The 23,377-nt window shown below is 57.9% G+C and overlaps 2 protein-coding genes across 2 annotated transcripts; both read right to left on the minus strand.

The window, feature by feature from the left end:
* Positions 1 to 4,166: 4,166 nt before the first annotated feature.
* Positions 4,167 to 12,438, minus strand: ZGLP1 (zinc finger GATA like protein 1). The gene is made up of 5 exons (XM_050924852.1): positions 12,052 to 12,438; positions 9,289 to 9,401; positions 7,809 to 7,902; positions 6,818 to 6,949; positions 4,167 to 5,254 (listed from the first exon to the last, which is right to left on the minus strand). The coding sequence occupies exons 1-5, from the start codon at positions 12,426 to 12,428 to the stop codon at positions 5,206 to 5,208; spliced, it is 765 nt and encodes a 254-aa protein (XP_050780809.1). The 5' UTR covers positions 12,429 to 12,438; the 3' UTR covers positions 4,167 to 5,205.
* A 4,839-nt stretch (positions 12,439 to 17,277) lies between these two features.
* On the minus strand, positions 17,278 to 20,878 carry FDX2 (ferredoxin 2). Its single transcript, XM_050924857.1, has 5 exons — positions 20,762 to 20,878; positions 20,147 to 20,198; positions 19,219 to 19,325; positions 18,554 to 18,641; positions 17,278 to 18,074 (listed from the first exon to the last, which is right to left on the minus strand). Exons 1-5 carry the CDS (start codon positions 20,865 to 20,867, stop codon positions 17,918 to 17,920), a joined length of 510 nt encoding a protein of 169 aa, XP_050780814.1. The 5' UTR covers positions 20,868 to 20,878; the 3' UTR covers positions 17,278 to 17,917.
* Between the last annotated feature and the right edge of the window lie 2,499 nt (positions 20,879 to 23,377).

Raw genomic sequence — 23,377 nt, forward strand, 5'->3', positions numbered from 1 at the left:
GCCCCAGCATCCCCCCCACACACACTCCTCGGAGCTCGCAGTGTCCTGCTTCCGGGGCCGTGTAGATCCTTCTGACTGCCCAGGAAACATTCCTGCGTTTTGCTCAGGGGGGAGCCAAATAAAGACATCGTTGCCTTTTAACAAGTGCCAGCGCCCACCCCAGCGTGGCCTACACCCAAGCCAGCGCATGGGCCAAAGTGGTTCCCCACCGGCTGGGCTAGAAACCTGGAATGCCCTGACTCCACTACCCCTCCCCAGTGCCGCCACGGCCTGCACTGTGCTTAACCTCCCAATGCCCTGAGAAATGCCAACCTCGCTGTCGAGATGGGAAACAGGCACAGGCAGACCCCACCAAGGCGCAGAGCTCTGTGTCAGCATCAAAGCTGGGCCCATGCGAGATAGTCCCTCCTCTGCCTTGGCCCAGGTCCTGGCACTGCAGCGAATTAAACCCAGGTCAGCAACCCAACCCCAGCACTGGGAGTTCGGCTCCACTGCTAACCAGGCCATTCACGTTCATCCTCTGGCAAGCGGAGTCTTTTTAAAGGCCTGAGCTGCCGTAATCTCCTCTTTCGGAACCAGCTCCCTTGGCTGTCGGGGCCACATTCTCAGCTGGGGTACGGCGATATCCCTCCAGCAAAGTCAGCAGCACAAGACCATTTGCCACTAATGGATCCTAAATGTTAACAGCCTCCCAGCCTCAAACCCCTGCCCTGCACAGAGACAGTGCGAGGCCAGGGCACCGCTCCCGCCCACTCACCCCCCTGGACCCCAGCCATTGACCAGCCCTCCGCACGGGGCTGTGCTTGGCCTCAAAGGCACAGACCTGGGGCTCAGGTCTAAGCAACTAAAATCGCCACTGCAGAAAAAATAGGCCGAGGGCGGAGTCAGGGGGTCGTCGTGAACTGATCTCTCACGGCTCCCAACCATGGGACGGGAAAACAGCAAGGACCCAACCTTGGGTTCACAGCCCCCCCCCACACCGTTGGGACAAACAGCCACTCCCCTCCAGCAGCTGTTCAGGAAATGGCACAGGCTGTGGGAAGGGATGGTGGAAAATTTTCCCAAAAACAGTTGGGGTGGGGGAGGGTTGATGCGTGGGGGGCAAACGGCTTTTTGACAAAAACGCAAATCTTCACAGGAAAATGTTTTCTGTCAAAATTTCCAGGTTTTCAGTGAAAAATAGAAAACTAGAAAAGTTCCAATTTTCTGTTTTTTTAAACAAAAAAAATCAATTGTTTCAATTTTGCGTGGGGGGGGATGACCTCCCAGCCACTCTCGGCTCAGGACAGCTGCTGGTGGCTAGTGTCAGCGTTGCTAACATGGCCTCAGCAGAGGGGACAGCTGGATTCTGGCCCAGGGTAAATAAATGTCACTTCTTCAACGTCAACAGCGCAAGCCCAGTTCACACAGCTGAGAATCTGACCCTTACATGTGAATAGGGCCACAGTCTTCTCTACCTTGTCTCCTATAACAGTGTGTGGGGCCATGGCCCCAAGACCTCTGTGCTAGGCTTTCACTGTAGAGTTTTTTTCATCTTACTATCCTCAAATGAGCCAATCTTTGCAGTCCTCTCACTTCTTTCCACTTTGCAACACTTCTCATGAGAAGGCCCAGGACTGCACCCATCTGGGAAGCTCTCCCCTAACCCCAGCGTAGTTCTGGGCTTGCCAGATTGGGTTTGATCGAGCTGGGTCTCCTGCACACCCTTATCCTTCCTCCCCTAGCACACGCGGGTGGGTAGAGGACTCGCTGGGAAATGTAGAACGTAAACAGATTGGACCAAATTCTCTGAAGAGCCTGGAGCCTCATTTCCAAGTTCATCTGCGGTCAGATTTTTGGCAGATCCCATCCCATGTGCTGAGCACTTTTGGACACCTGACCCCTTGTTATGGTTCCTCAGCAGGAGCTGAATTGTCTTGAAAATTCAGCCCTGATCCCAGAATCATAGGACTGGAAGGGATCTCAGGGGGCATCTAGTCCAGTCCCCTGCACTCCTAGCAGGGCTAAGGATTATCTAGCTCATCTCTGACAGGTGTGTTTGTCCTACCTGCTCTTAAAAATCCCCAGTGGCAGAGATTCCACAACCTACCTGAGCAATTTATTCCAGATCTTAACCAGTGATGGTAGGTGCTGGGCCCTTGTCAACCTGGTCCTGAGCTCTGCAAACTTTGGTCCTCAAGCCCAGACTAGTGGAGCTCCCAGGAAGCACCAGCGATGTCTGTGCACAGGAGAAACATGGGGAAAACCCCCATGCCCACACATGGATGGATCCAAAGCAAAAGGCCAAGCACATCCTTGCTAACAGAATCGTGCAGATTAGAACAAGGGAAAGATTTGTGAGGCTCACGGTTGTTCCGATCCTCCACAATCCAAGCAGGAGTGTTACTATTTACTAGCTAGCTGCTAACAGGGTGTGCTCCCATACCCTGGGAATTGTGCCCTACGATATGTTAACGGAAAGGCCAACACACCGGGCATTGGACCTGGGACTGGCAGGATTAAAAGCATGAGCTACTAGTGCCTGACCTAAAGAATCAGGGATCCCCTACCCCTGCGGCTTACAGAGAGCAGGGCATGTGACATGCATTCGCCAGGGAGTTACATCCAGTTTATTATACATCATAAATCATCCCATAATAAATCACGAAACCCCTGGACTCTGTATCCCACATAGGCCTCAGTGCACTGCATGTCAGAAGCTTTTCAGTCAATTCAGCCCAGCCCCTGAGCATTCATTTGGCTTTATTTTGACTTCAATGGAGTTAAACCCATTATTAAAGAAAGCCACAAGTCCAACTGCTTTGCTGAATCGGAGCCTTAAGAGTTAGCAGGAGCAACAGCACCACCAAGCCGCTGAAATGAAAACAGCATAAACAGGAATCCCCAGGCTGGATCAGACCCAAGGTCCCTTCGACCAGCATCTCATCTCCTACAGTGCCCAGTTCAGGTACTGGACGGGAAGGTATAAAAACCACACCCACCTCAGTAGTAGATGTGGGATAATCTGCTCCTGGTGTCTACTAGTTAGATTGGCTTAAACCCTGAAGCACAAGGTTTAAAATCCCTCCCAAAATCTGTATACCTCATTAGGAGAACTCTGGATACTGTTGCTATCCATCTAAATTTCCAACTCCCCTTTGAATCTTGCTAAATTTTTTAGCCTTCCATGACTTTCAGTGGCAGTGAGTTCCACAGACTAATCACACGGTATGAAAACGCATTTGCTTCCATCAGTTTTGAAGCGGCCATCTTTTAACTGCACATCCCCTGGCCCTTGCGTGATGAGACATGAGAGACCAGGAACTCACGCTCTCCTTTCTCTGCCCAGTCTTTATTTTATGTACTGACCTCACTTCCTCGTCTTTCCAAGGTCAACACTTCTAAGCTTTCCACTCTCTTTTCACAGGGTGGCTTTTCTGTGCAAAAGCAGGGACCAGTCTGTTCTCAGGGGTTTCACTGTTTTGAGAAGTTCATTGGCAGAATAAACCAAGCCCATAGTCACTGGCCAGAGACAGGAAAATAATGCCCCTGAGATGGGTTTCTCTAGCAATATACTGCATCCAGCCACGGAACATCTGAATTCACCGCCTCTAGGCTTCCTATTTAGTCCCCGATAGGGCAAAGACCTTGACTTTAAGCACATGATTAAATGCTGTGTTGAACAGAGATGGGATTGCTCATGGGTAAAGCTCCTGGAAGCAGCTAAGCCCCCAAGTCACTTAGGTCTGGCTCTGCTACGGTGTTTAGGCATCTAACACCCATTGATTTAAAGACTCTTTGCTGCTTGCAAACCATTGAGACAGGACTGACCCAGCTGTGAATGGGGGAGGCCTGGCTTTATATCTCCCAGGAGAAACCAACACGTCACATCGAAACTCAAAACGGACGCACGAGTAGAGTCTTGTCATACACAGCAACAAGAAGTCAGTTTTATTCTAAAGTGCAACCATCACATTCACTCTTGAATGAAAGCCAAAAAACCCAACAGCACCCGATCATCTTAAACCACATCTCTTCCCCACTTTGTCACCACGTTGGAGTGTTTGAACATTGGTACCAGAAAGGAGAAAACATGGCAATTTTCATCCAAGTTCACAACTTGGCACGTGTGTGTGTGTGTGTGTGTGTGTGTGTGTGTGTGTGTGTGTGTGTGTGTGTGTGTGTGTGTGTGTGTAAACAGTGCCGTACTGCAAAAATAAATATATTATTTACACATATAATAGATGGAGATAATCATTTTGTACAAGAATGCCCCATCAGTACTATTTTAAGTAGCAAACTAATTGAGAATTGAATAAGTTTCTGAAATGCATAACGAGCTAACGAAGGAGATAATCCCGCTATTCAGAAAGTGCAACCCTTACTAAGTTTAGTGCAACAAAACAAATGAGGTTCCATATTAATTATCCCCAACTCACTTGATGTTATTTAGTTTTTTAAATTAGCAAATATAAAAGCCTTGAAGCCTGAGCCCTGCAAGTTTACAAGTCTTAGTGTCTGTCCTTGGAAAGACCTCAGCACGTTAACAGGAAAGCTCTTCATTGGGGCCATGAACGAATATTGATCTACAACATTCTTAAACCCTTAACAATGCTTCATTTCATTTTGAGCAGGTTTTTTAAGCATTGCCAGAATCCACATGTTCAGCTCATGTCCATAGCAGTGATTGTTGCTGCCACAGGTGCAAGTTACTATCTGAATGGAGCTAACATTTTATTTTCTTTAACATCCAGAATTATCTCAATTTCTTCTGGAGTCTGCATTTGCCCCATAACAAGCCCTGCTAGAGAGAGCCTCCCTGCAGTGATCTGTTCTACAGTCAAGACAGGTTAGACCCAGGGCATAGCACTGCAGGCCAGTGTATCCTGGGGTCTGAACAAGCAGCCACCCACACTCACACCCACCCAGCGAGCCAGGAGCAAGCTTAAGATTCCAACTCTTATTTTCCCACCCCTCATTCAGGCTCTGTAACAACTTCACCTGTGCAAAAACCTGGGTTCATTTTCCCGTCCACTTCGCGCAAACCAAAGGCAGGAGCGAACGTTAATTTTACAGAACACAACAGCACGAGAGGAAGGGGGAAACGCAACAACTGGTCCTAAAGGCAACTGGACTGAGCCAACGCTTCTCGCATCCCTCCGTTCAGCCCACAGGGCAGCGCTGGTCCCCTGCTCACTCCAGCAGGTACCAGAGCCCGCTGTCCGGCTAATAGCAAAGAGCCCTTGCTTGAGATTTAAGGAAGTCGTCACATTTTCTAGAAAATAAAACAAAAGGAGCCTAATTCAATGATGCCCTTTAAAGCTACAGTTACTATGATCGTTCCCCGGCTGGAGCTGCAGGGGGGAGAAGGCCTAGATCAGAGGAAGGCCTCCATCGTCACGCTGAAGTGGGGTATTATAGTGGCATGAGGAGACCCCGAGTGAGACTGGGGCCCTGTTGGGCCGGGTGCTGGACAAACACAGGGCAAGAGACACTCCCAGCCCCAAAGAGCAGGAAACAGAGGCCTCGAGCGGCAACTCACCGGAGGTCGGTGCAGAGCCAGTGCTGCGCCTGGAACCCAGAGCTCCTGACTCGCCGGCCAGGGCGGGATCCACTGGACCACCCAGCACCCAGCTGACTCTTGGAAAAGATGCACTGAGAGTGCAGAGAGACAGAGGTGCCGGATGGATACATTTCAGAGCAGCCGACCTCCAAAATATTTGAGACCAGGCCAGAGTGGGGAGCTGGGGGAAGAGGGGGCAACAAATCACTCTGGAACCAGTGCTACTTGCACTTAACTACAATCAGCCACTTGCCTCTTGCTAATTTGAGCCCCCAGCATGTCCCGTCTCTTTTCAACTCTGTCACTTTGCTAACCTAATGCAGGTGAACGCTGCAGCAGGAAGCACATGCACCAGAGAGAAGAGCCAGTGACAATGAAAGAAGGCTGGTAACATGTTTAAATACCTGCTGCATAAGCCAGCTTCTGGTTGCAGACAGGTCCAGCTGTGTCAGGTCAGGTGTGTGCTGTTTTACTTGAAGGCAGTTCCTTCCTGCCTCACAACACGCATCCAGGGCAGGACTCCTCTCCTCCAGCAGGGCCAGGGAGGGAGACACACGCGCACACCCCCAGAGTACAGAGAGGGGGAGAATGTTTCTACTGCAAAATAACTTCTTGTGGCAAAATAATACCTATTTTCCAGGGGAAAGTATCTCCAGTAGGTGAAACTGAATATGTGGGAAGAGCAGGGGCAGCTCCAGGCCCCAGCACGCCAAGCACGTGCTTGGGGCAGCAAGCCACTGAGGGCACTCTGCGGGAGGGCGGCAGGCAGGCTGCCTTTGGTGGCATGCCTGCGGAGGGTCTGCTGGTCCCACGGCTTCGGTGGAGCCGCAGGACCAGCGGACCGTCCGCCGGCACACCTGCAGGAGGTCCACCAAAGCCGCAGGACCGGCGACCGGCAGAGCGCCCCCCATGGCATGCCACCATGCTTGGGGCAGCGAAATGTCTAGAGCCACCACAAGGCTCCTGGCTTAAATGGGACAAGAGGGCCCAGATTTTGTTCTGACTCCCTGCAGAAGGGCAAATTTCAGCCTCTAAGCACCAACTAACTTCACTGTAACCAAGAACTGATACATTTAAACAATTCGCTCCTTCCACTCCCCTTCGCTAGTGTGAACAATTTCACGGGATCAAGTCTGTGGCTTCCACTGCCCAGCCTGCCTGAGCAAAGGCTTTGGAAGAGGTGTGGGTGTGGGTGTGTGTTAATTTTAAAAGAAGGATGTTGTGATTCAGCCAAAGCTGCTCCTTTTTTAAACAAATCAATCAAATGGGAATGACCTTTTCAGGGTTCTCTGCTGGGCCGCGGCCATGCGCAGTCTGTCTCCACAGTTCGAGCAGCGGGAGTAAGGTTTGCCACTTTTCTTTGGGATATTCCAGCAGCGGAAACATCGTATCCTGTACTTTTTGTACCTGCGGAGGGGCAGGGGGAGTCAGTTGGTTCAGATAAATACAAACACCTTTTTTTGAAATGTTCTCCTTGCTTAGAAGGGGGATATTTAGGGTGGAATTTATTTAGGGATATGGCTTGGGCCAAGAATTTTGGAAATGGGGCCCAGATTCTCAAATGTGTTTAGGTGCCTTGAAATCAAGAGGAGTTAGTCACCTTTGAGAACCTGGGCCTGGGTTCAGCTCCTAAACCCATATTTCGTGGCCTTGCCAGCACCAAGGGTTCTAAAACCATGAGGCAGTGACCCTCAAAAAAATCAAGGGGTTAGCTTAGAAACCAAACCAAAAAAATAATGAACTGTTGATTTCTTTGTCATTGCTGTCTGGCTTCAGAGCCTTCATGTGGTCAACTAGGGTGACGGGTCGTGTTTTCAGCTCTGTGACCATTGTTCAAAGTTTCAAGCTTTTTTCTGAACCATTTTTCAAAAATTAAAGCTCAGTGTTTTGGGTAATCACATGATTCTGGGAGCTGGAGCTTCCAGAAAAACGCCAATTATCGCAGGATTCCCAGTAAGACCACGAGAGCTGGCAATATTGATTTGGGCACCTAAATAAGGGCATGGCGTCACTGCCATCTTATGCCAGGCACCTACCCGGTTTTAACCCAAGCGTGGCTTAATTTTACAAAACTGCTGCATCAGTGGGAACTGCTGGGTGCTCAGAACGTGGAAACAAGATGTTTGTTTAGGTGCCTGACTACAGGAATCCAAAAGCCTCCATCCTGCAGACACTCACCCACATATTTAATTTTGTACAGACCTTGGCCTGGCCCTTTTGTGCACAGTTTCAGAAAGCAACACTGGCAGCACTGTATCACCGGTACCTGATGCCACAAGCATTGCAGAGTAGGGTGCCGTCCTCAGCAATCCTCCACAGGGGAGTTTTCCTCGTCTGGCAGGAAGCACAACACTTACCACCTAAGGAAAAGACAAGTGTCAGATGTGGGCTGCGTGGTGGCTTTATGGCACAGTTTCATGGAGTTTCACTGAGTGCAGGGGACCTATTGACATCCCTTCCAGCCCTACCCTGCTATGATTAGATCATCTACCCTGACCTCCTACCTGTCACAGGCCATTACATTTCACCTGCTTATTTACCCCTGTATTGCTAAAACACCTCCCCAGTCTGGATATAAAGACCTCACGAGATGAACCCACCACTTCCCTTGGTAGCTTTTTTCCCATGGTGAGTCACCCTCACCCTTAAAAATTGGTGCCCAATTTCTGATGTTCCTTATGTCACAGGAAGACAAATCAACAGCTGTGGGTTTATTAAAACCACAATCCCCAGGTATTGGAAAATGAGGAAAGGGCTTTGAGATCTATTTCCTTGCTGGTGGATAAATAGGATTTGAGTTTGTGGTGTGGCAGAAAAAAAGAAAGAGGAAGTCGCAATAGGCCCAGTACGGTTGCAGCTTTATTTTGTCATAGCTTTTCTCATCAACTGTGTCTCTAAAACTAATCCTAGAATTCAATAACACAGTGACCAAAGCAGTGTCCAGCCACACAAGTACCTGTAACGCTTACAACCATGAGCATTGCATGTTGAAGCTAAGGGGACTGCTCACAGAAGTGCCACACCCGGTAGTAAGTACGTGTGAGAGGAAGCACTTCAGTTATAAAAGCCCAGATCCTCAGTTGATGTAAATCAGGCAGGGACGCTTCAGGAGGTCGTGGAAGCTCCTTCACCTGAGGTTTCAAAAGGAGACTGGAGCCACCTGTCTTGGGTGGTTTAGACTCAACAAATCCTGCATCTTGGCAGGGGTGAAACCAAGGGCAGCTCCAGGCACCAGCATGCCAAGCGAGTTCCTGGGGCGGCAAGCCACAGGGGGGCTCTGCCAGTCGCCATGAGGGCGGCAGGCAGGTTGCCTTTGGCGGCATGTCTGCGGAGGGTCTGCTGGTCCTGCGGCTTTGGCGGACCTCCCGCAGGCATACCGCCAAATCCACGGGACCGAGGACCTCCCACAGGCAAGCCGCCGAAGGCAGCTTGCCTGCCGTGCATGGGGCAGCAAAATACCTAGAGCCGCCCCTGAGTGAGACTAGATGACTCTTGTGGTCCCTTCTAACCCTGTGGTTCTGTGAGTCTATGGCTGCTCCTTGGAGCGCTGTCTGATTTCCACCAGCTAGGCTCTGGCTAGAGAGGAATTGAAGTGGAGTACAGATCTTAAGCTGGTCTCCACACAGGACTGAATTTCTCCCAGCAATAGGAGAATCGGGCCCCATACAGGTATTTATAGCTGCCCCAATTGTTTACGAGTGTTACCATTTGATTGTAACAGTTTTTGTTTCTGAAAAGCAACATACTCTGGACAGAGAGGGAGCCTTGATCCTCCTCAGAACTGCTGGCTCTGCAAAATTCTCTTGTTAAAGAGACGTGACTTGGATTTGGGTTACGGCTTCTTTTCCCACATGTTGCACTGCAGACAGATTAGATGAGACAAATCTTACCAGGTTGTGACATTACAAAAACAAAGAGCAAAAACCAGTGGATCAGCATTAAAAAAAATCTTCCTCCCAAACCAACAACAATCAGCTACCGAGGGTCAGATTTTTCATCCCTCTGCTTGCTGGGCAATCGCGGATACCTAGCAAAGTGGGCACAAAATGCTCCCAGATCAGCCTGTCGTGTTTCACAGCCTCTTTCCACTGGTGTCAATGAGAGTTCAAGGTGCAGGACAGAGCAGCTGCCATAGTGGATCTGACCTATGGGACGCCTAGTCAGGGGACAGCACAATGGATTCAGAGATTATCAAACCAGAAGGGATTGTTGTGACCACTGACCTCCCGTACAACGCAGGCCCTAGGACTTCCCAACTCACCAGCTCCTTCAGAGAAAGGTCCAAGAAACTCCACAGCAGGTGGATGTGGGGTGATCTTCCCCCCGTGTAGGTCTCATCCCAACCCCTAGTAGTTAGCGATTGATTTAAGACCTAAGGCAGGAGGTTTAATGCCCCTTCCAAAATGGTTATTAGCACTAGTGGTTAGAACTGTGCAGATCCTTGTTATCCACATCATGTCCGATCCCTCTAGGCCTCTGTGACCTCCCGCTGCAATACATTCCATGGCCTAGTTACACACGGCATTTAAAAAGGATTTCCTGTACTCTGTTTGAATTTGCCAATTTCTGTTTTCCTTGAACGTGGCAACGGCAAATCAGGCCCCACTGTCTAAGGACTGAGGGGGAGTTTTCAAAAATATCTTAAGGGATTTAGGCACAAACGTCTCTTTCAAAAGTCAATGGAACATGTGCTCCTAAAACACTTAGGTGGCTAAAAAACACCTCCCACCACCATCCCAATTCCTGTCCAAATGTGAATTTTCAACATTTCCACGTATCTCTCCAGGCTAAAGGCTGAAAACAGAACCAAGGTGAAGTCTCTTTTCTTCTGCTCTGTAACTTTAAAAGGCATTTGGGGATTGTCCTGTATTTTGATGGACAAGTTAGCGAGTGGGAGAAGACCAGGCTGTAGTAGGAGATATTACAGGAAGAGACAGTAAACCTCAGGCTCCAGGGCTTAAACCAGACTTCAAGTGGGGAGCAGATTATCCCACAGCTGCTACTACCTGCCTTTGAAAGAGCTGGGGCTGGCCACTGACAGAGGCTGGATCCTGGACTAGATGGGTGTCGGGGCTGAGCTGGTCTGCCAATGCCTCTGCTCCTAAGTCTGTTTGAACCGGCTGCAGTTTAAAGTGCCAGAGAACAAACGATCCCCTCCCACCCCCGCATCCCCCCCAAATCCGATCATTATATGAGCGGAAAGCACTAGTGGAGAGACAATGGAGCCGGGGACGGGGAAATGACATAACTTGTGTTATGATTACACACTGTCACATTGTATCTTCAAGGACAAATCCCAGCTCAGTATCTCTGACCCCCCTGCAGAAAGGGGATCCCTACACAGAGCTCCGTACAGTCCTCCAGTAGCCCAAGCTTTGGGGGGGGGAAGCTTGGAGGAGAGATGGCAGGAGTTGGGGCTGGTGGTTCCTTTAGCACCTGCAGAAGGCACAGACACATACATGATAAACAATCATAAAGCAGGGACCCTGCCCTCTTTGGTGTGATTCACATTTTCCTGTTGCTTTCAGCACGCAGATAGCACAGTGACAGCTACGCCACAACACGGTCACTGGAGAGAGCTCCATAGGTGGGCAGGGTGCAAGGGGCTGGATGGCTAAATAATGGGTGTGTATGGGGATAGATAGATAGATAGAGGGGGTGTATGGGGATAGATAGATAGATAGAGGGGGTGTATGGGGATAGATAGATAGATAGATAGAGGGGGTGTATGGGGATAGATAGATAGATAGATAGAGGGGGTGTATGGGGATAGATAGATAGATAGATAGAGGGGGTGTATGGGGATAGATAGATAGATAGATAGATAGATAGATAGATAGATAGATAGATAGATAGATAGAGGGGGTGTATGGGGATAGATAGATAGATAGATAGATAGATAGAGGGGGGTATAGGGATAGATAGATAGATAGATAGATAGATAGATAGATAGATAGATAGAGGGGGTGTATGGGGATAGATGGATAGATAGATAGAGGGGGTGTATGGGGATAGATAGATAGATAGAGGGGGTGTATGGGGATAGATGGATAGATAGATAGATAGATAGATAGATAGATAGATAGATGGGGGTGTATGGGGATAGATGGATAGATAGATAGAGGGGGTGTATGGGGATAGATAGATAGATAGATAGAGGGGTTGTATGGGGATAGATGGATAGATAGATAGAGGGGGTGTATGGGGATAGATAGATAGATAGATAGAGGGGGTGTATGGGGATAGATAGATAGATAGAGGGGGTGTATGGGGATAGATGGATAGATAGATAGATAGATAGATAGATGGGGGTGTATGGGGATCAATTGATCGATCAATCCTGGGCGTGTTTGGTAAGTGGATGGACGGATGGATAAATACTGGGTGTGCATAGGGGTAGCTAGCAAGCCAGCTCTGGGTGCCTATGGGGGTAGTTCAGACAGACAGAAAAGTCCAGTCTCCCTTAGCAGAGAGTGACCAGTGCCCGCGCTGTGACAGGAGCCCTGTACCTGCTGTACTGGGGGCGGATGAGGAGCTGGTACCCATCGGAGCTGCCTTGGGAAAGACACAGGCGCATGCAGAGGGTCACCCCCTGGAAAGAGGGGTCTCGGGCCTCAGCGCTCCGGCTGGGTGCGGGCTGCTTGCGGGGATTTCTCCTCCTGCAGCTCGGCTCAGGCTGGCTGGGGCCGCCGGCCCCTGGCTCCCAGCTCCGCCCCTCCTGCCCTGCTGCCCCGGCCTCTCTGGAAGGGTTGCCGTTGCAGTCTTTGGGGAGGAGGCAGGGGGACGTCGTTTGGGCCCCTGCCCTAGTCTCGGGGGGGCTGGCTGGGGCCGCTGCGCCCGACACCAGATGAGAACAGTGCAGGCTGATGAGACTCAGGGTGTCCATGGGGCTGCAGGTGCCCAGGGAAGCGAGGGGGCTGGCCCCGGGCTGCGGCTGCGGCTGCGGCTGCGGGGCGCTGCGCCCTGGGCGCACGGCTGGGTCCGCCGGCGGCTGCTGGTGCTGCGCCCTGGGCGCACGGCTCGGCTCCTCCTGGCCCCCCGGCGCCTGGGGCAGCCTCTGGGCGGACTCCTGCAGGAAGCTCAGGGCGCTGCTGTCCGGAACCTGCAGGCAGCAGGCCATGCTGGGGGGGGACTCCGGGCGGGGGCGCCCCGCGGGCCTGGGGGAGGAGAGCACAAGGGCGTTAGGGGGGCGGAGCACCAAGGGGCCTGGGGCAGCTCCCCACTCACCCCCCTCGTGCGCACCTCCCCCTCCCCTGGGGCAGCCCCCCCCACTCCCCTGGGGCATCTCCCCCACCCCGGACCTGATCACCCTCCCCCTCCCCCCCGGGGCAGCTCCCCACTCACCCCCCTCGTGCGCACCTCCCCCTCCCCTGGGGCAGCTCCCCCCCCCACTCCCCTGGGGCATCTCCCCCCCCCGGACCTGATCACCCTCCCCCTCCCCCCCGGGGCAGCTCCCCACTCACCCCCCTCGTGCGCACCTCCCCCCCCCGGGGCCTGATCCCTTCCCACTCCCCTGGGGCATCTCCCCCCCGGGGACCTGATCACCCTCCCCCTCGGCCCCTCCTCCTTCCCCCGGGGCCTGATCACCCTCCCCTTCCCCCGGGGCAGCTCCCCACACACTCCCCGTGGGCACCTCCCCCTCCCCCCCGGGGCAGCTCCCCACTCACCCCCCTCGTGCGCACCTCCCCCTCTGGGGCCTGATCCCCTCCCACTCCCCTGGGGCATCTCCCCCCCGGGGACCTGATCACCCTCCCCCTCGGCCCCTCCTCCTTCCCCCGGGGCCTGATCACCCTCACCCTCCCCCGGGGCAGCTCCCCACACACTCCTCGTGGGCACCTCCCCCGCCCCCTCCCCCTCGGCAGCTCCCCACTCACCCCCCCCGGGGGCACCTCCCCCTCCCCCGGGGCACCTCCCCCTCCCCCTCGGCAGCTCCCCACTCACCCCCCCGGGGGCACCTCCCCCTCCCCGGGGGCATCTCCCCCCCGGGGCCTGATCACCCTCCCCCTCCCGCCCCGGGGCAGCTCCCCACTCACCCCCCTCGTGCGCAACTCCCCCCCCGGGGCCTGATCCCCTCCCACTCCCCTGGGGCATCTCCTCCCCGGGACCTGATCACCCTCCCCCTCGGCCCCTCCTCCTTCCCCCGGGGCCTGATCACCCTCCCCCTCCCCCGGGGCACCTCCCCCTCCCCCTCGGCAGCTCCCCACTCACCCCCCCGGGGGCACCTCCCCCTCCCCTGGGGCATCTCCCCCCCGGGGCCTGATCACCCTCCCCCTCCTCCCCCGGGGCACCTCCCCACTCACCCCCCCTCCTCCTTCCCCCCAGGGCGGCCTCCTCCCCCACTCATCCCCAGGGGCGGCCCCCTCAGCCCCCAGGCTCAGCCCCGGGATCCCGCCCGCAGCCCCCGGCCAATGACAGCTGGAGGCTGCGGCTCGCGAGCTGCCCGCCCAAACCAGCCCCGGAGCTCGCGCCCGGCTCGAGGGCAAGTGCGTGGGGCTGATCCGGATCCTGCCCTCCCCCTCCCGGGGCCAGAGCGTGGGGCTGATCCGGATCCTCTCCTCCCTCCCCGGGGCCAGGGCGTGGGGCTGATCCGGATCCTCCTGCCCCCGGGGCCAGGGCGTGGGGCTGATCCGGATCCTCCCCTCCCTCCCCGGGACCAGGGCGTGGGGCTGATCCGGATCCTCTCCTCCCTCCCCGGGGCCAGGGCGTGGGGCTGATCCGGATCCTCCCCTCCCTCCCCGGGGCCAGGGCGTGGGACTGATCCGGATCCTCCCCTCCCTCCCCGGGGCCAGGGCGTGGGGCTGATCCGGATCCTCCCCTCCCTCCCCGGGGCCAGGGCGTGGGGCTGATCCGGATCCTCCCCTCCCTCCCCGGGGCAAGTACATGGGGCTGATCCGGATGCTCCCCCCACCCCCGGGGCCAGGGTGTGGGGCTGATCCGGATCCTCCCCCCCACCCCCGAGGCAAGTGCGTGGGGCTGATCCGGATCCTCCCCCGCCCCCGAGGCAAGTGCGTGGGGCTGATCCGGATCCTCCCCCACCCCCAGGGCCAGGGTGTGGGGCTGATCCGGATCCTCCCCCGCCCCCGGGGCAAGTGCGTGGGGCTGATCCGGATCCTCCCCCGCCCCCGGGGCCAGGGTGTGGGGCTGATCCGGATCCTCCCCTCCCTCCCCGGGGCAAGTACATGGGGCTGATCCGGATGCTCCCCCCCACCCCCGGGGCAAGTGCGTGGGGCTGATCTGGATCCTCCCCCTCCCCGGGGCAAGTGCGTGGGGCTGATCCGGATCCTCCCCCACCCCACCTCCGGAGCCAGGGCGTGGGGCTGATCCGGATCCTCCCCTCCCTCCCCAGGGCAAGTGCATGGGGCTGATCCGGATTCCCTCCCTACGGGCACGTGCATGAGGAGGAATCGGATCTCCCCTCGGGGGAGGGGCGGCGGGACATATGCATGGAGCTGATCCCGATTCCTCGTTTCTTCCCCCGCTCCCCCAGGGCAGGTCCATGGGGCCGATCCGGATCCCCCCCGGCGCTGACCTGGCTGCCCCTCCCGGGCTGGCCGGGCCCCGGGCTGGGCTGCCGGGCTCTGGCTCCAGGCAGGGCGGGAAGAGCAGCTGCTGCAGGAGGGAGAAGTCGGGGGGGTGCCCGTCCAGGAACAGCTCCCCCTCCATGCGCGGGGCCGGCAGCCTCGCTGCGGGGAGCGGCCGGAGCAAGGGCCAGGCCCCAGCTGGGGGGCGGGGGGGACTTAACCGGACACACCTGGGCAGCCGGGGCCTCGCCCTATAAGAACCTGGAGGGCCGGGGCCGGGCGGCTGCAGCAGGGGGGAGGGAGCCTGGCCAGGTCGTGGGTCTGGCCGGTGCAGGGGGTTGTCTTGTGTCTCGCTGTGCTAGAACCTGGGGGGTTGTTTGATGTCCACCTGCCCCAGCAGTGGGGTGTTTGTCCCCCCCCGTATGGCTCTGCCAAGCCCTGGAGCATTTGAGGACCCCAGAGCGGCTCCCCAGGGGCAGGAGCTCTCAGCCCAGCCGGGCTGGGAGAGACACGGACACCCCCCCCCCCTTTGCCCTGGCTGTGGATGGTGAGCACCACCTAGGGGTGATTCTCCCCCTCTCCTCCCCCCCCCCCCCGTCAGTGGGGTAGAGTGAATGCATCGTGGGACCCAGAGCTGTGAGCACTGGGTGGCGTGGAGACCCCCCACCCCGGTACTGCTGTGGTTATGCCAAGGGTGCACTTCCTCAGACTTCCCCCCTCTGGCCTGTGCAGGGGGGCAGACTAGGTGCTCTCAGGGCCCCCTTCTGGCCTGGGGATCTGTGTGTGCAGCCACGGCCCAGCTGGGCCTGGGAGCCCCTCGGGCACACAGTGCTGCACGTGGCAGAGGGAGGTGGCAGGCAGACTGGCTGAATAGTCCAGAGGCTACGGCAATGGAGCTGGGGCTTGGTTTAATCCCTGGCTGGGCCAGTGCTGCCTGTACCTGGGGGTGCGGGTCCCCATTCCCCGTCCTGGCTCTGCGGAGATCTTTGGGGTTGGGTCTGTGCTGTACCCAGCACAAGGGGCTCGGCGGACCTACCGGAATACCCCCAATGAACAAGCCTGGGGGGAGAGCTGCCCTGGGGCTGGGTTTCAGCTTTCTTGCAGGCTCTGGGGCCTGGATGTGGCAGAGCTGGGCAGGTGAATTCCCCAGGCCTGGCTCTGGCATCCCATCCCGTGCCAGGGCGCCCTAGCAGGCGGAGCACCTAGCAGCAGTCCTGGGACTCAGCTCGGTTCCTGCTGGGTGAGTGACCTTGGGCTCAGGAATCCAGACCCTCCATGGAGTGAGTCTGTCAGGTCTCAGGCCACCTGCCCTCAGCCGTCCTACCACTGCCAAACCATGCAGGGTGCTCCCTGCCCAGACAGACTAGCCATGGAGCTAGGGGGGGCTGGAACGTTCCCACCTCCCCAGGCAGGAGAAAGTGACACTGCACATGCCACCAAAGCTAGACTTCAGGTCAGAACCCCCCACCCCCTGCAATGACTCACTAAGCTGCTGTGGCTGTTCCCAGCCCTTCCCCCCACCCCCAGTGGGGGCTGGGGGGTAAGATGGTGCAGAGAAACACACTTGACCAGTTGCGCACATCTCATGGGAGGGTGGAGGCTGTTCCAAAGGGCAGGGGCACAGCCCCACCAGTACAATGCAGCCACCTCTGGGGAGGGACACAACAGCTGTTTGTCAACCAGACAGCAACAGTTCAGCAGAGGGGTGGGTGCATGTCTGGGGGTAGATGCAGTGTCTCCCTTTGCAGAAAGGTAGAACAGTCAGCACCTGGATGGGTGTTTGGCTGGCAAAGCCGGTTCCTGGCTTTCAACGGGATCTGGCCCCCAGGATGCTGGGGCTCCCCCTAAACACCCCGCTCAGTCTAGCACTGATTCCAGGGGAGGAGCACAGTAGCTAGCTGTCCTGGGGCTCTCCCCAGCACCAGCCCAGCCTGCTCCCGTGTGTCGTGGTAAGACACATGCTAGGAGCGTGTGTAATTCGGTAACCCCCTCGCCTTCCCTGGCTGATGTTCAGCCACCTCCTGTGCTCCATGGGGGGCTGCAGAAGGGTTTGGGTTCTGCAGCTGCCTGGGAGGGGTAAATCTTGTACCACTGACTCTCAGGCCAGCTGTAACTAGTGCCTGGCTCCAGCTGGAGAGCGAGCGGCTCTCTGCTCCCTACGATGCCCGTGTGGACAGTCCCAGGTGTGGAGGCCGGGGAGGAGAGCAGGCAGTGTGTTGTACAAACGTGAGCTTTAATAACCGAATGTGGCTGCGGGAGGGGCAGCGGCCCTGATCCTGAGGTTACAGGGTGAACGACTGTGACCAGCCCAGCGAATATGCGGCTTCGGTCCCTGCCATCCCTGTCAAGTGGCACATGGAATGCACCAAGGCCCCATTGTATATTAAAGAACGCCATCAGGCACCGACCGCCAGGCAGGGAGAATGCAGAGCCCCCCGCCCTCCTTCCTCTCCTCCGGATGGGCTGCAGGGTTTGTCAACCAACACCAATAAATACCCGTTCCCTGGACAGAAAATGTAGGGCTGTTGTACGGCCCCCTCTCCTCCTCCATCCCACGTCACCTCTGGGGCTGTGAGCACAGGTGCTGGGGAGAGGGTGGCAGAGCTGGAATGGATTTTTGGTGTGGGGGTGTTATTCTAGCATCCTTGCTGATGCCATCTTCCTCCTTTCGCCCCCAAGGCCTGTAGGAAGCTCAGCGCTTCACCCTGGGCCTATAAAACTAACAACCTCTCCCCGCACCTCTCCATGTCACCAGCAGGCCCCCAGGGGAGCCTTCTCCGACCAGCCCCCCTTGCTTTGGGCTCTATAAGGCCCAGTCCCAGAGCCGCGGGCAGCCCAGAGACTCCTCCAGCCTTCAGTGTGGCTTGGGAACATGGCCATCCACGTAGAAGTTCCTGGTGATTTTGGGCAGGGTGAACTCTGCCCCCTCCAGCTCTTTGGTGAGGATGATCTGACAGCCGAGCCGGGAGTTCTCCTGCAGCTGCGGGGCCAGGTCCAGCATGTCTTCCTCCCTAGGGAGCCGAAGAGTCAAGGGTGAATCCACAAGGCAGGGGGGCGTTAGCTGGTGGGCAGCATTTTCCAGGCTGAATGCAGGCGACTGTTTCACTGAAATGCAGCTGCTGCTGGGGGGGAGGGCAGCAGCTGAATAGCCCCCACGCAGTATTGCAAAGGGAAAGAACAGGCTTGGGGCTAAAACACTGGGCCCCAGGAGCCCTGGGTTCGAGTCACAGCTTTGGCAATGCTCGTGGTGACTGGGCGGGCCCTTACTGGCTCTGGGCCTCAGTTTCCCTCACCTATAAAATGGAGAAAATTCTTCACTGGTCTGTTTAGACGGTGAGGGGCAGGAACCCCGCTGCTGCACCCAGCACAGGGGGGGCCGCTCTCGCTCACCCGGCACAACAGGGAGAGGAATACAGCGTTAGGCTCTCGCAGAGCCCTGCCCTCCTGGTGATGGGGGGGCAGCAGGGCCCAGACACCCAGAGGCCGTTACCTTTCGTCAGGGACAGGCAGCTTGTCCAGCAACTCCTGGCTCACGTAGACGTGGCACGTGGAGCAAGCCAGAGAGGCTTCGCAGGCGCCTGGGAACACAAGAGCAGAGAGTCAGGGGGCGGACAAGGCCCTTGCAGTGGAAAGGAGCAGGGGGGCTGAGCTACCCCCAGGGAGAAGGGGGAGCCCAGCCACGTGTCTGTACAGGGAGGGCAGATTACATGAGTCCCTCACCTCTGGCAGCTCCCCTCTCCTGCCCCCTGGGTCCAGCTCTGGGACACCCTCCAGCGGCCTGACGGCCTCAGTGCCCTCACCCCAAAGGGACCCACTCTGGATTCTTGGGACTCCCTCTCAGCCTCATCCTCGGCTCCTGGGGGGGAAGCGGAGTCTGGCTACAGGGAGGGACGTGCGGGGACCATGAGCTTGACCCCGCCCTGCCCCTTCCCACCTCCCTGCACCATGGCCCCCTCTGGGGACTTGGAAAATCCCCTGAAATACGGGGGGTTGGGGGGAGCACTGAAGAGATTCCAAGGGCTCCTGTAGTCACACCAGTCACTGGCAGCTGCTGGGGCCCAGGGAGAGCCTGGCTCCTGCCGGCCCACGGAGCTGTCTGCATCCCCGATCGTCTACCACCCAGCACGGGGCAGGGGAGGGCAGAGCGGCACAGACCTTCCAATTCGATGTCGTGCCTCTGGGCCAGGCGCAGCACATCCTCCCCCACACGCCCCTGCACGGGGATCCGGCGCCCGGAACGGTCAATGAAAACCACGTTCACCCTAGAGGAGGGAAGGGGGGTGTTGGGGAAACACAGTCAGATCCGGTGACCTCCTGCCACCACTGGAAGACGGGGGCTAGCAGGATTATATAGAGTGAATGGAGCCAGGGCTGCTGACGGGGGTGGGGGGATCAGTTCTCGGGGCACACACAGCAGACCTCCAAGTCAGGGCAGCCTGCAAGCCAGCTGGAATGGGACCACACGGCAATCCTGGTGCTTCTCTCTTTCGCCAGGGCGACTGACAGGCATTAGCCACGCGCCAGACACAGCACCTCCCAGCCACAGATTGCACAGTACGTTACAGAGCAAGGTCAGGGTCATCCTAGTCACATCACAGGTGGGGAAACTGAGGCACAGAGCAAGCCAGAGACTTGCCCAAGCGGCAGAGCTGGGAACAGAACCCTGGTCTCCCGAATTCCAGTCCAGCACTGCACCCACGGGGCCATGCTGCCACTCTTGCAGGGCTGTAGAGGCCCCCAGGACCCCATTCTCTGAGCCCCCCTACAGAGGGGCAGGATCTGGAAATATCATCCACCTGGTGAGGGAGGCAGGTATGATCCTTGTTTTACTGACCAGGGACAAAGAGGGGCAGTGACTTGCCAGAGGTCACACACGGAGTTGGTGTCAGCCCTGAGATTAGAACCCAGGCATCCTGCACCCCAGTGCTGTGCTCAGCCCACTACTGCCCACGTCCTTCTGGACCATGTCTGGCAGCCTCTGAGCACAGACACTGTCCTGGCTGAGGAGGCAGCGTCAATCCTCCAATGCGACGGCTGCGAAAAGGGCCTGAGCTTTGTCCCATGCGCGGATCCTGGTACTCACACGTCGCCCGCGGGCTCCGCTGTGCAGCTCTCGTCTTCCACCTGGAGCACCCCTGGGACAAAGACATGGCAGCTCAGCTAGCGGCAGAGCTCCCGGGGCCGTCGGCCCAGCCTGAGGGGCAGGAGCCTGAAAGCGCACGGGGCGAACAGTGTCCTGGGCCGGTACGTGCGGAGGTGGCGCAGCCACTGCCCGGTCCCCACGCCGGCCCGGCCCTGGCGGGGCAGGGGGCAGCGGGCGGGATGGGAACGGCCGGTTCGAACAGGCCATGGACAGAAGGAGCCGCGGGCCCAGGAACCCGGGCCGGGCCGGGCCCGTGGGAAGGTGCCAGGGAATTAGGAGCCCAGTTCAGCCCGGAAGGCAGCGGGAAGTGGGGCGCCCCGCAGACCCCGCGCCGAGCCCGCAGCCGGGCGGGGCATCCCCCTCCGACGAGCGCCTTGCACGGGGGGGCACCCGGCTCAGTCGCGCCCCGCTAGGGTGACGGTGACAATCGTGACGTGTCTGGCGGGTCTCGGCCCCCCCGGAGCCCCCCCCAGCGCCGAGCCCGCCCGTGGCCGTGGCCGTGGGGGTCCCACGCGCGGCCCTGCCCGAGCTCGGGGCGGCCCGGCCCCGCCCCACCTGCCGTGCGGAAGCCCCGCGCCGGGCGGAGCCGCAGCCCCCCGGCCGCCCCCAGCAGCAGCCGCCGAGTCACCGTCCCGCCGCCTGCCGCCCCGGGGGCCGCCATGACAGGCGTCACGTGACCCAGGCGGGGTCAGGGGTCACCGGCAGCGGGTGAGTCCGGGAGACAGGAGGGGGCGGGGCCATGCTGAGGGGCGGGGCCGGGACCAGAGGGGGGCGGGCATTGGGGGGTGAGGGGCAGGGGCAGGACCAGGACCGGGGGTGGGGGCCTGGGGCCGGGGCCATGCTGGAGGGAGGTGGGGCAGGACCAGGAGAGCGGGTGGGGGCCCAGGTCCATGCTGAGGGGCAGGACCAAGAGGGAGGCAGAGTGGGGCTAGAGCTATGCTGGGGGGGGGGGGGTGAGGACCAGGAGGGGTCTGGGGCCGTGCTTGGGGGAGAGGCAGGACTAGGACCAGGAGAGCAGGTGGGGGCCTGGGGCCATGCTAGGGGGCAGGACCAAGAGGGAGGCAGAGTGGGGCTAGAGCTATGCTTGGGGGGGTGGTGAGGACCAGGACCAGGACAGGGGCTCGGGGCCTGGGGCCATGCTGCGGGGGGTGGTGAGGGGCAGGGCAGGACCAGGACCAGGACCAGGAGGGGTCTGGGGCCGTGCTTTGGGGGAGAGGCAGGACTAGGACCAGGAGAGCGGGTGGGAGCCTGGGGCCATGCTAGGGGGCAGGACCAAGAGGGAGGCAGAGTGGGGCTAGAGCTATGCTGGGGGGGCGGTGAGGGGCAGAACCAGGAAGGAGGTTGGGGCAAGCACAGGGCTGGCGCTATCATTTAGGCAGCCTAGGCAATTGCCTAGGGTGCCAGGATTATTCGGGAGGCAGCATTTTGCCAGGGGGGTGGCAGGTGGCTCCAGTTGACCTGCCGCAGTCATGCCTGCGGACGGGCGGCTGCTCGCTTGGCTCCGGTGGACCGCCCACAGGCATGATGGCGGCAGCTCCACCGGAGCCGCAGGATCAGCGTGGGGGGGGCGAAATGCCCGTGCGCCTAGGGCGCGAGAAACCCTAGCGCCGGTCCTGGGCAAGCGACCCCAGCTCAGGTCCAGGGAAGCAGATGCAGGATCTCAGCCTGGTGCCAGCCGTGCTCTGTAGGCAGCAGCCACAGTACAGAAGAGCATCTCGTTCTGCTTCCCCTAGCCCTGCACCCAGCCTGGGGGCAACACCCGTGGGACCAAAGGGACCTGGCTCATCCCCATTTCAGTGGAGTCAGACCAAGCCTCCCTGCCCTCTGCCCCAGCCCCAGAGTAGCTGAGTGCCTGGCAGGCTTTGATCCATCTGGCCCCTGGTCCAGGAGCCCCAGCAGATCACACGAGCCTGGGCTGCAGGAGAGCTGGGTTCTAGCTGCAGGGCTCAGCGCCTGACCTTAGGCACAACCCATCCCTGCTCTACCCTCATTTCCAGAGGCAGAAACTGAACGTTACCAACCTGCTGCATAAAGCGCTTTGAGCTCTGCCCCAACACACACCTGCTAAGAGCTGGGACAGGCCCTCCCCCTTGGGCAGACAGGGCACTAGGCCAAAGAGGCTGCAGCAGAGCAGGGAAGTGAGAGATGGGCTCAGGGACCCCCTGCTTTACTGCTGCAGTTTGCACAGGTTCTCGTCTGTCGTGCATTCAGCGCACGGGGCTGCGTGAGGGTGGCACCCTGGCCTAGGCCAAAGCTGCACCTGCCCTGTGCCTGCAGACTAGTACAGGGTGGAGATGAACTCAGTGAAAACGCGCAGGCAGCAGCTACATAACCAGCTGTCAGATGCTCCTCAGCCAGTTATCTCCATGAGCTGAGTGCAGGCAAAAGCCACCTCAGCCTGCAGCAGTTACGGTGAGATGGGTCTTGCTGCTACTTCCCCCTACGGCCATCCCAGGGGCTCGGTATGTGCAAGCTGCAAGGGACAGACCTCCCTGCAGTCCTAGCGCTGGGATCCCCAAAGAACTCAAAGGACACGGGCAGCCCACTGAATTCACTGAAGTTCCCCCCATTCCTCCCTGCTGTCTGCTACTCTCACCTTGTCTTCTTGGCGCACTGCTCCCCTTCTAATTACCCCCCTCCCCACCATCATGGAATGACTCGCTCGCTCTACTTGGGGGTTACACCCTTTCTCCCACCCTCCCCCTGGGTCCTGTCGATGTAGAGTGCAAGCTGTCTCACTCTAGGCAGGGACTACCCCCCAGAAGCCAGTGCCGGTCAGGGCCTGCCCCACCCTACTAAACACTAATAAGGAGAAAGTCAGGCACGGGGAGCTCATTACAAATTTTTTTTTCACTTAAAAAATTTCAACTCAGCAAACAAAACACTTGCTTGGAGCCGTGTTCCCAGCTGAACCCCAGCGCAGGCCAGGGCACAAGAGCTTCTCCCCAGGGCCTGCAGCAGCAAGCAAGGACCAGAAAAGGGGAAACCAAATCAAGGCAGCATGAAGTAAAAACGAGAACAAAATCCCCAGCAAACAAGACAGCAGAGCTGTGAGAGCCCGGCTCAGCGGCTGCCCGGGGAGCAGAGTAGCAGGAAGGGAATTGGGGCTGAAGCCCAACACAACTGCAGTTACCAATATAGATCAGGCTGGAGATGATCTGTGACTCACCC

The sequence above is a fragment of the Gopherus flavomarginatus genome, chromosome 16 (genome assembly GCF_025201925.1).
Source record: "Gopherus flavomarginatus isolate rGopFla2 chromosome 16, rGopFla2.mat.asm, whole genome shotgun sequence".
Classification (NCBI taxonomy): Eukaryota; Metazoa; Chordata; order Testudines; family Testudinidae; genus Gopherus; species Gopherus flavomarginatus.

Bases quoted from the DNA above. Each gene is read 5' to 3' on its own strand.
- ZGLP1 (XM_050924852.1), bottom strand. From the start codon at position 12,428: ATGGACACCCTGAGTCTCATCAGCCTGCACTGTTCTCATCTGGTGTCG. The intron at 9,402-12,051 runs GTACAGGGCTCC...ATCTGTCTGCAG, and splicing joins ATCCGCCCCCAGTACAGCAG to TGCAACATGTGGGAAAAGAA. The intron at 5,255-6,817 runs GTCATTCCCATT...TTTATTTTCTAG, and splicing joins CAGCAGAGAACCCTGAAAAG to AAAATGTGACGACTTCCTTA.
- FDX2 (XM_050924857.1), bottom strand. From the start codon at position 20,867: ATGGCGGCCCCCGGGGCGGCAGGCGGCGGGACGGTGACTCGGCGGCTG. The intron at 20,199-20,761 runs GTGGGGCGGGGC...TCTTTGTCCCAG, and splicing joins GCGGGGCTTCCGCACGGCAG to GGGTGCTCCAGGTGGAAGAC. The intron at 18,642-19,218 runs GTCTGTGCCGCT...TTGTGTTCCCAG, and splicing joins GCACGACATCGAATTGGAAG to GCGCCTGCGAAGCCTCTCTG.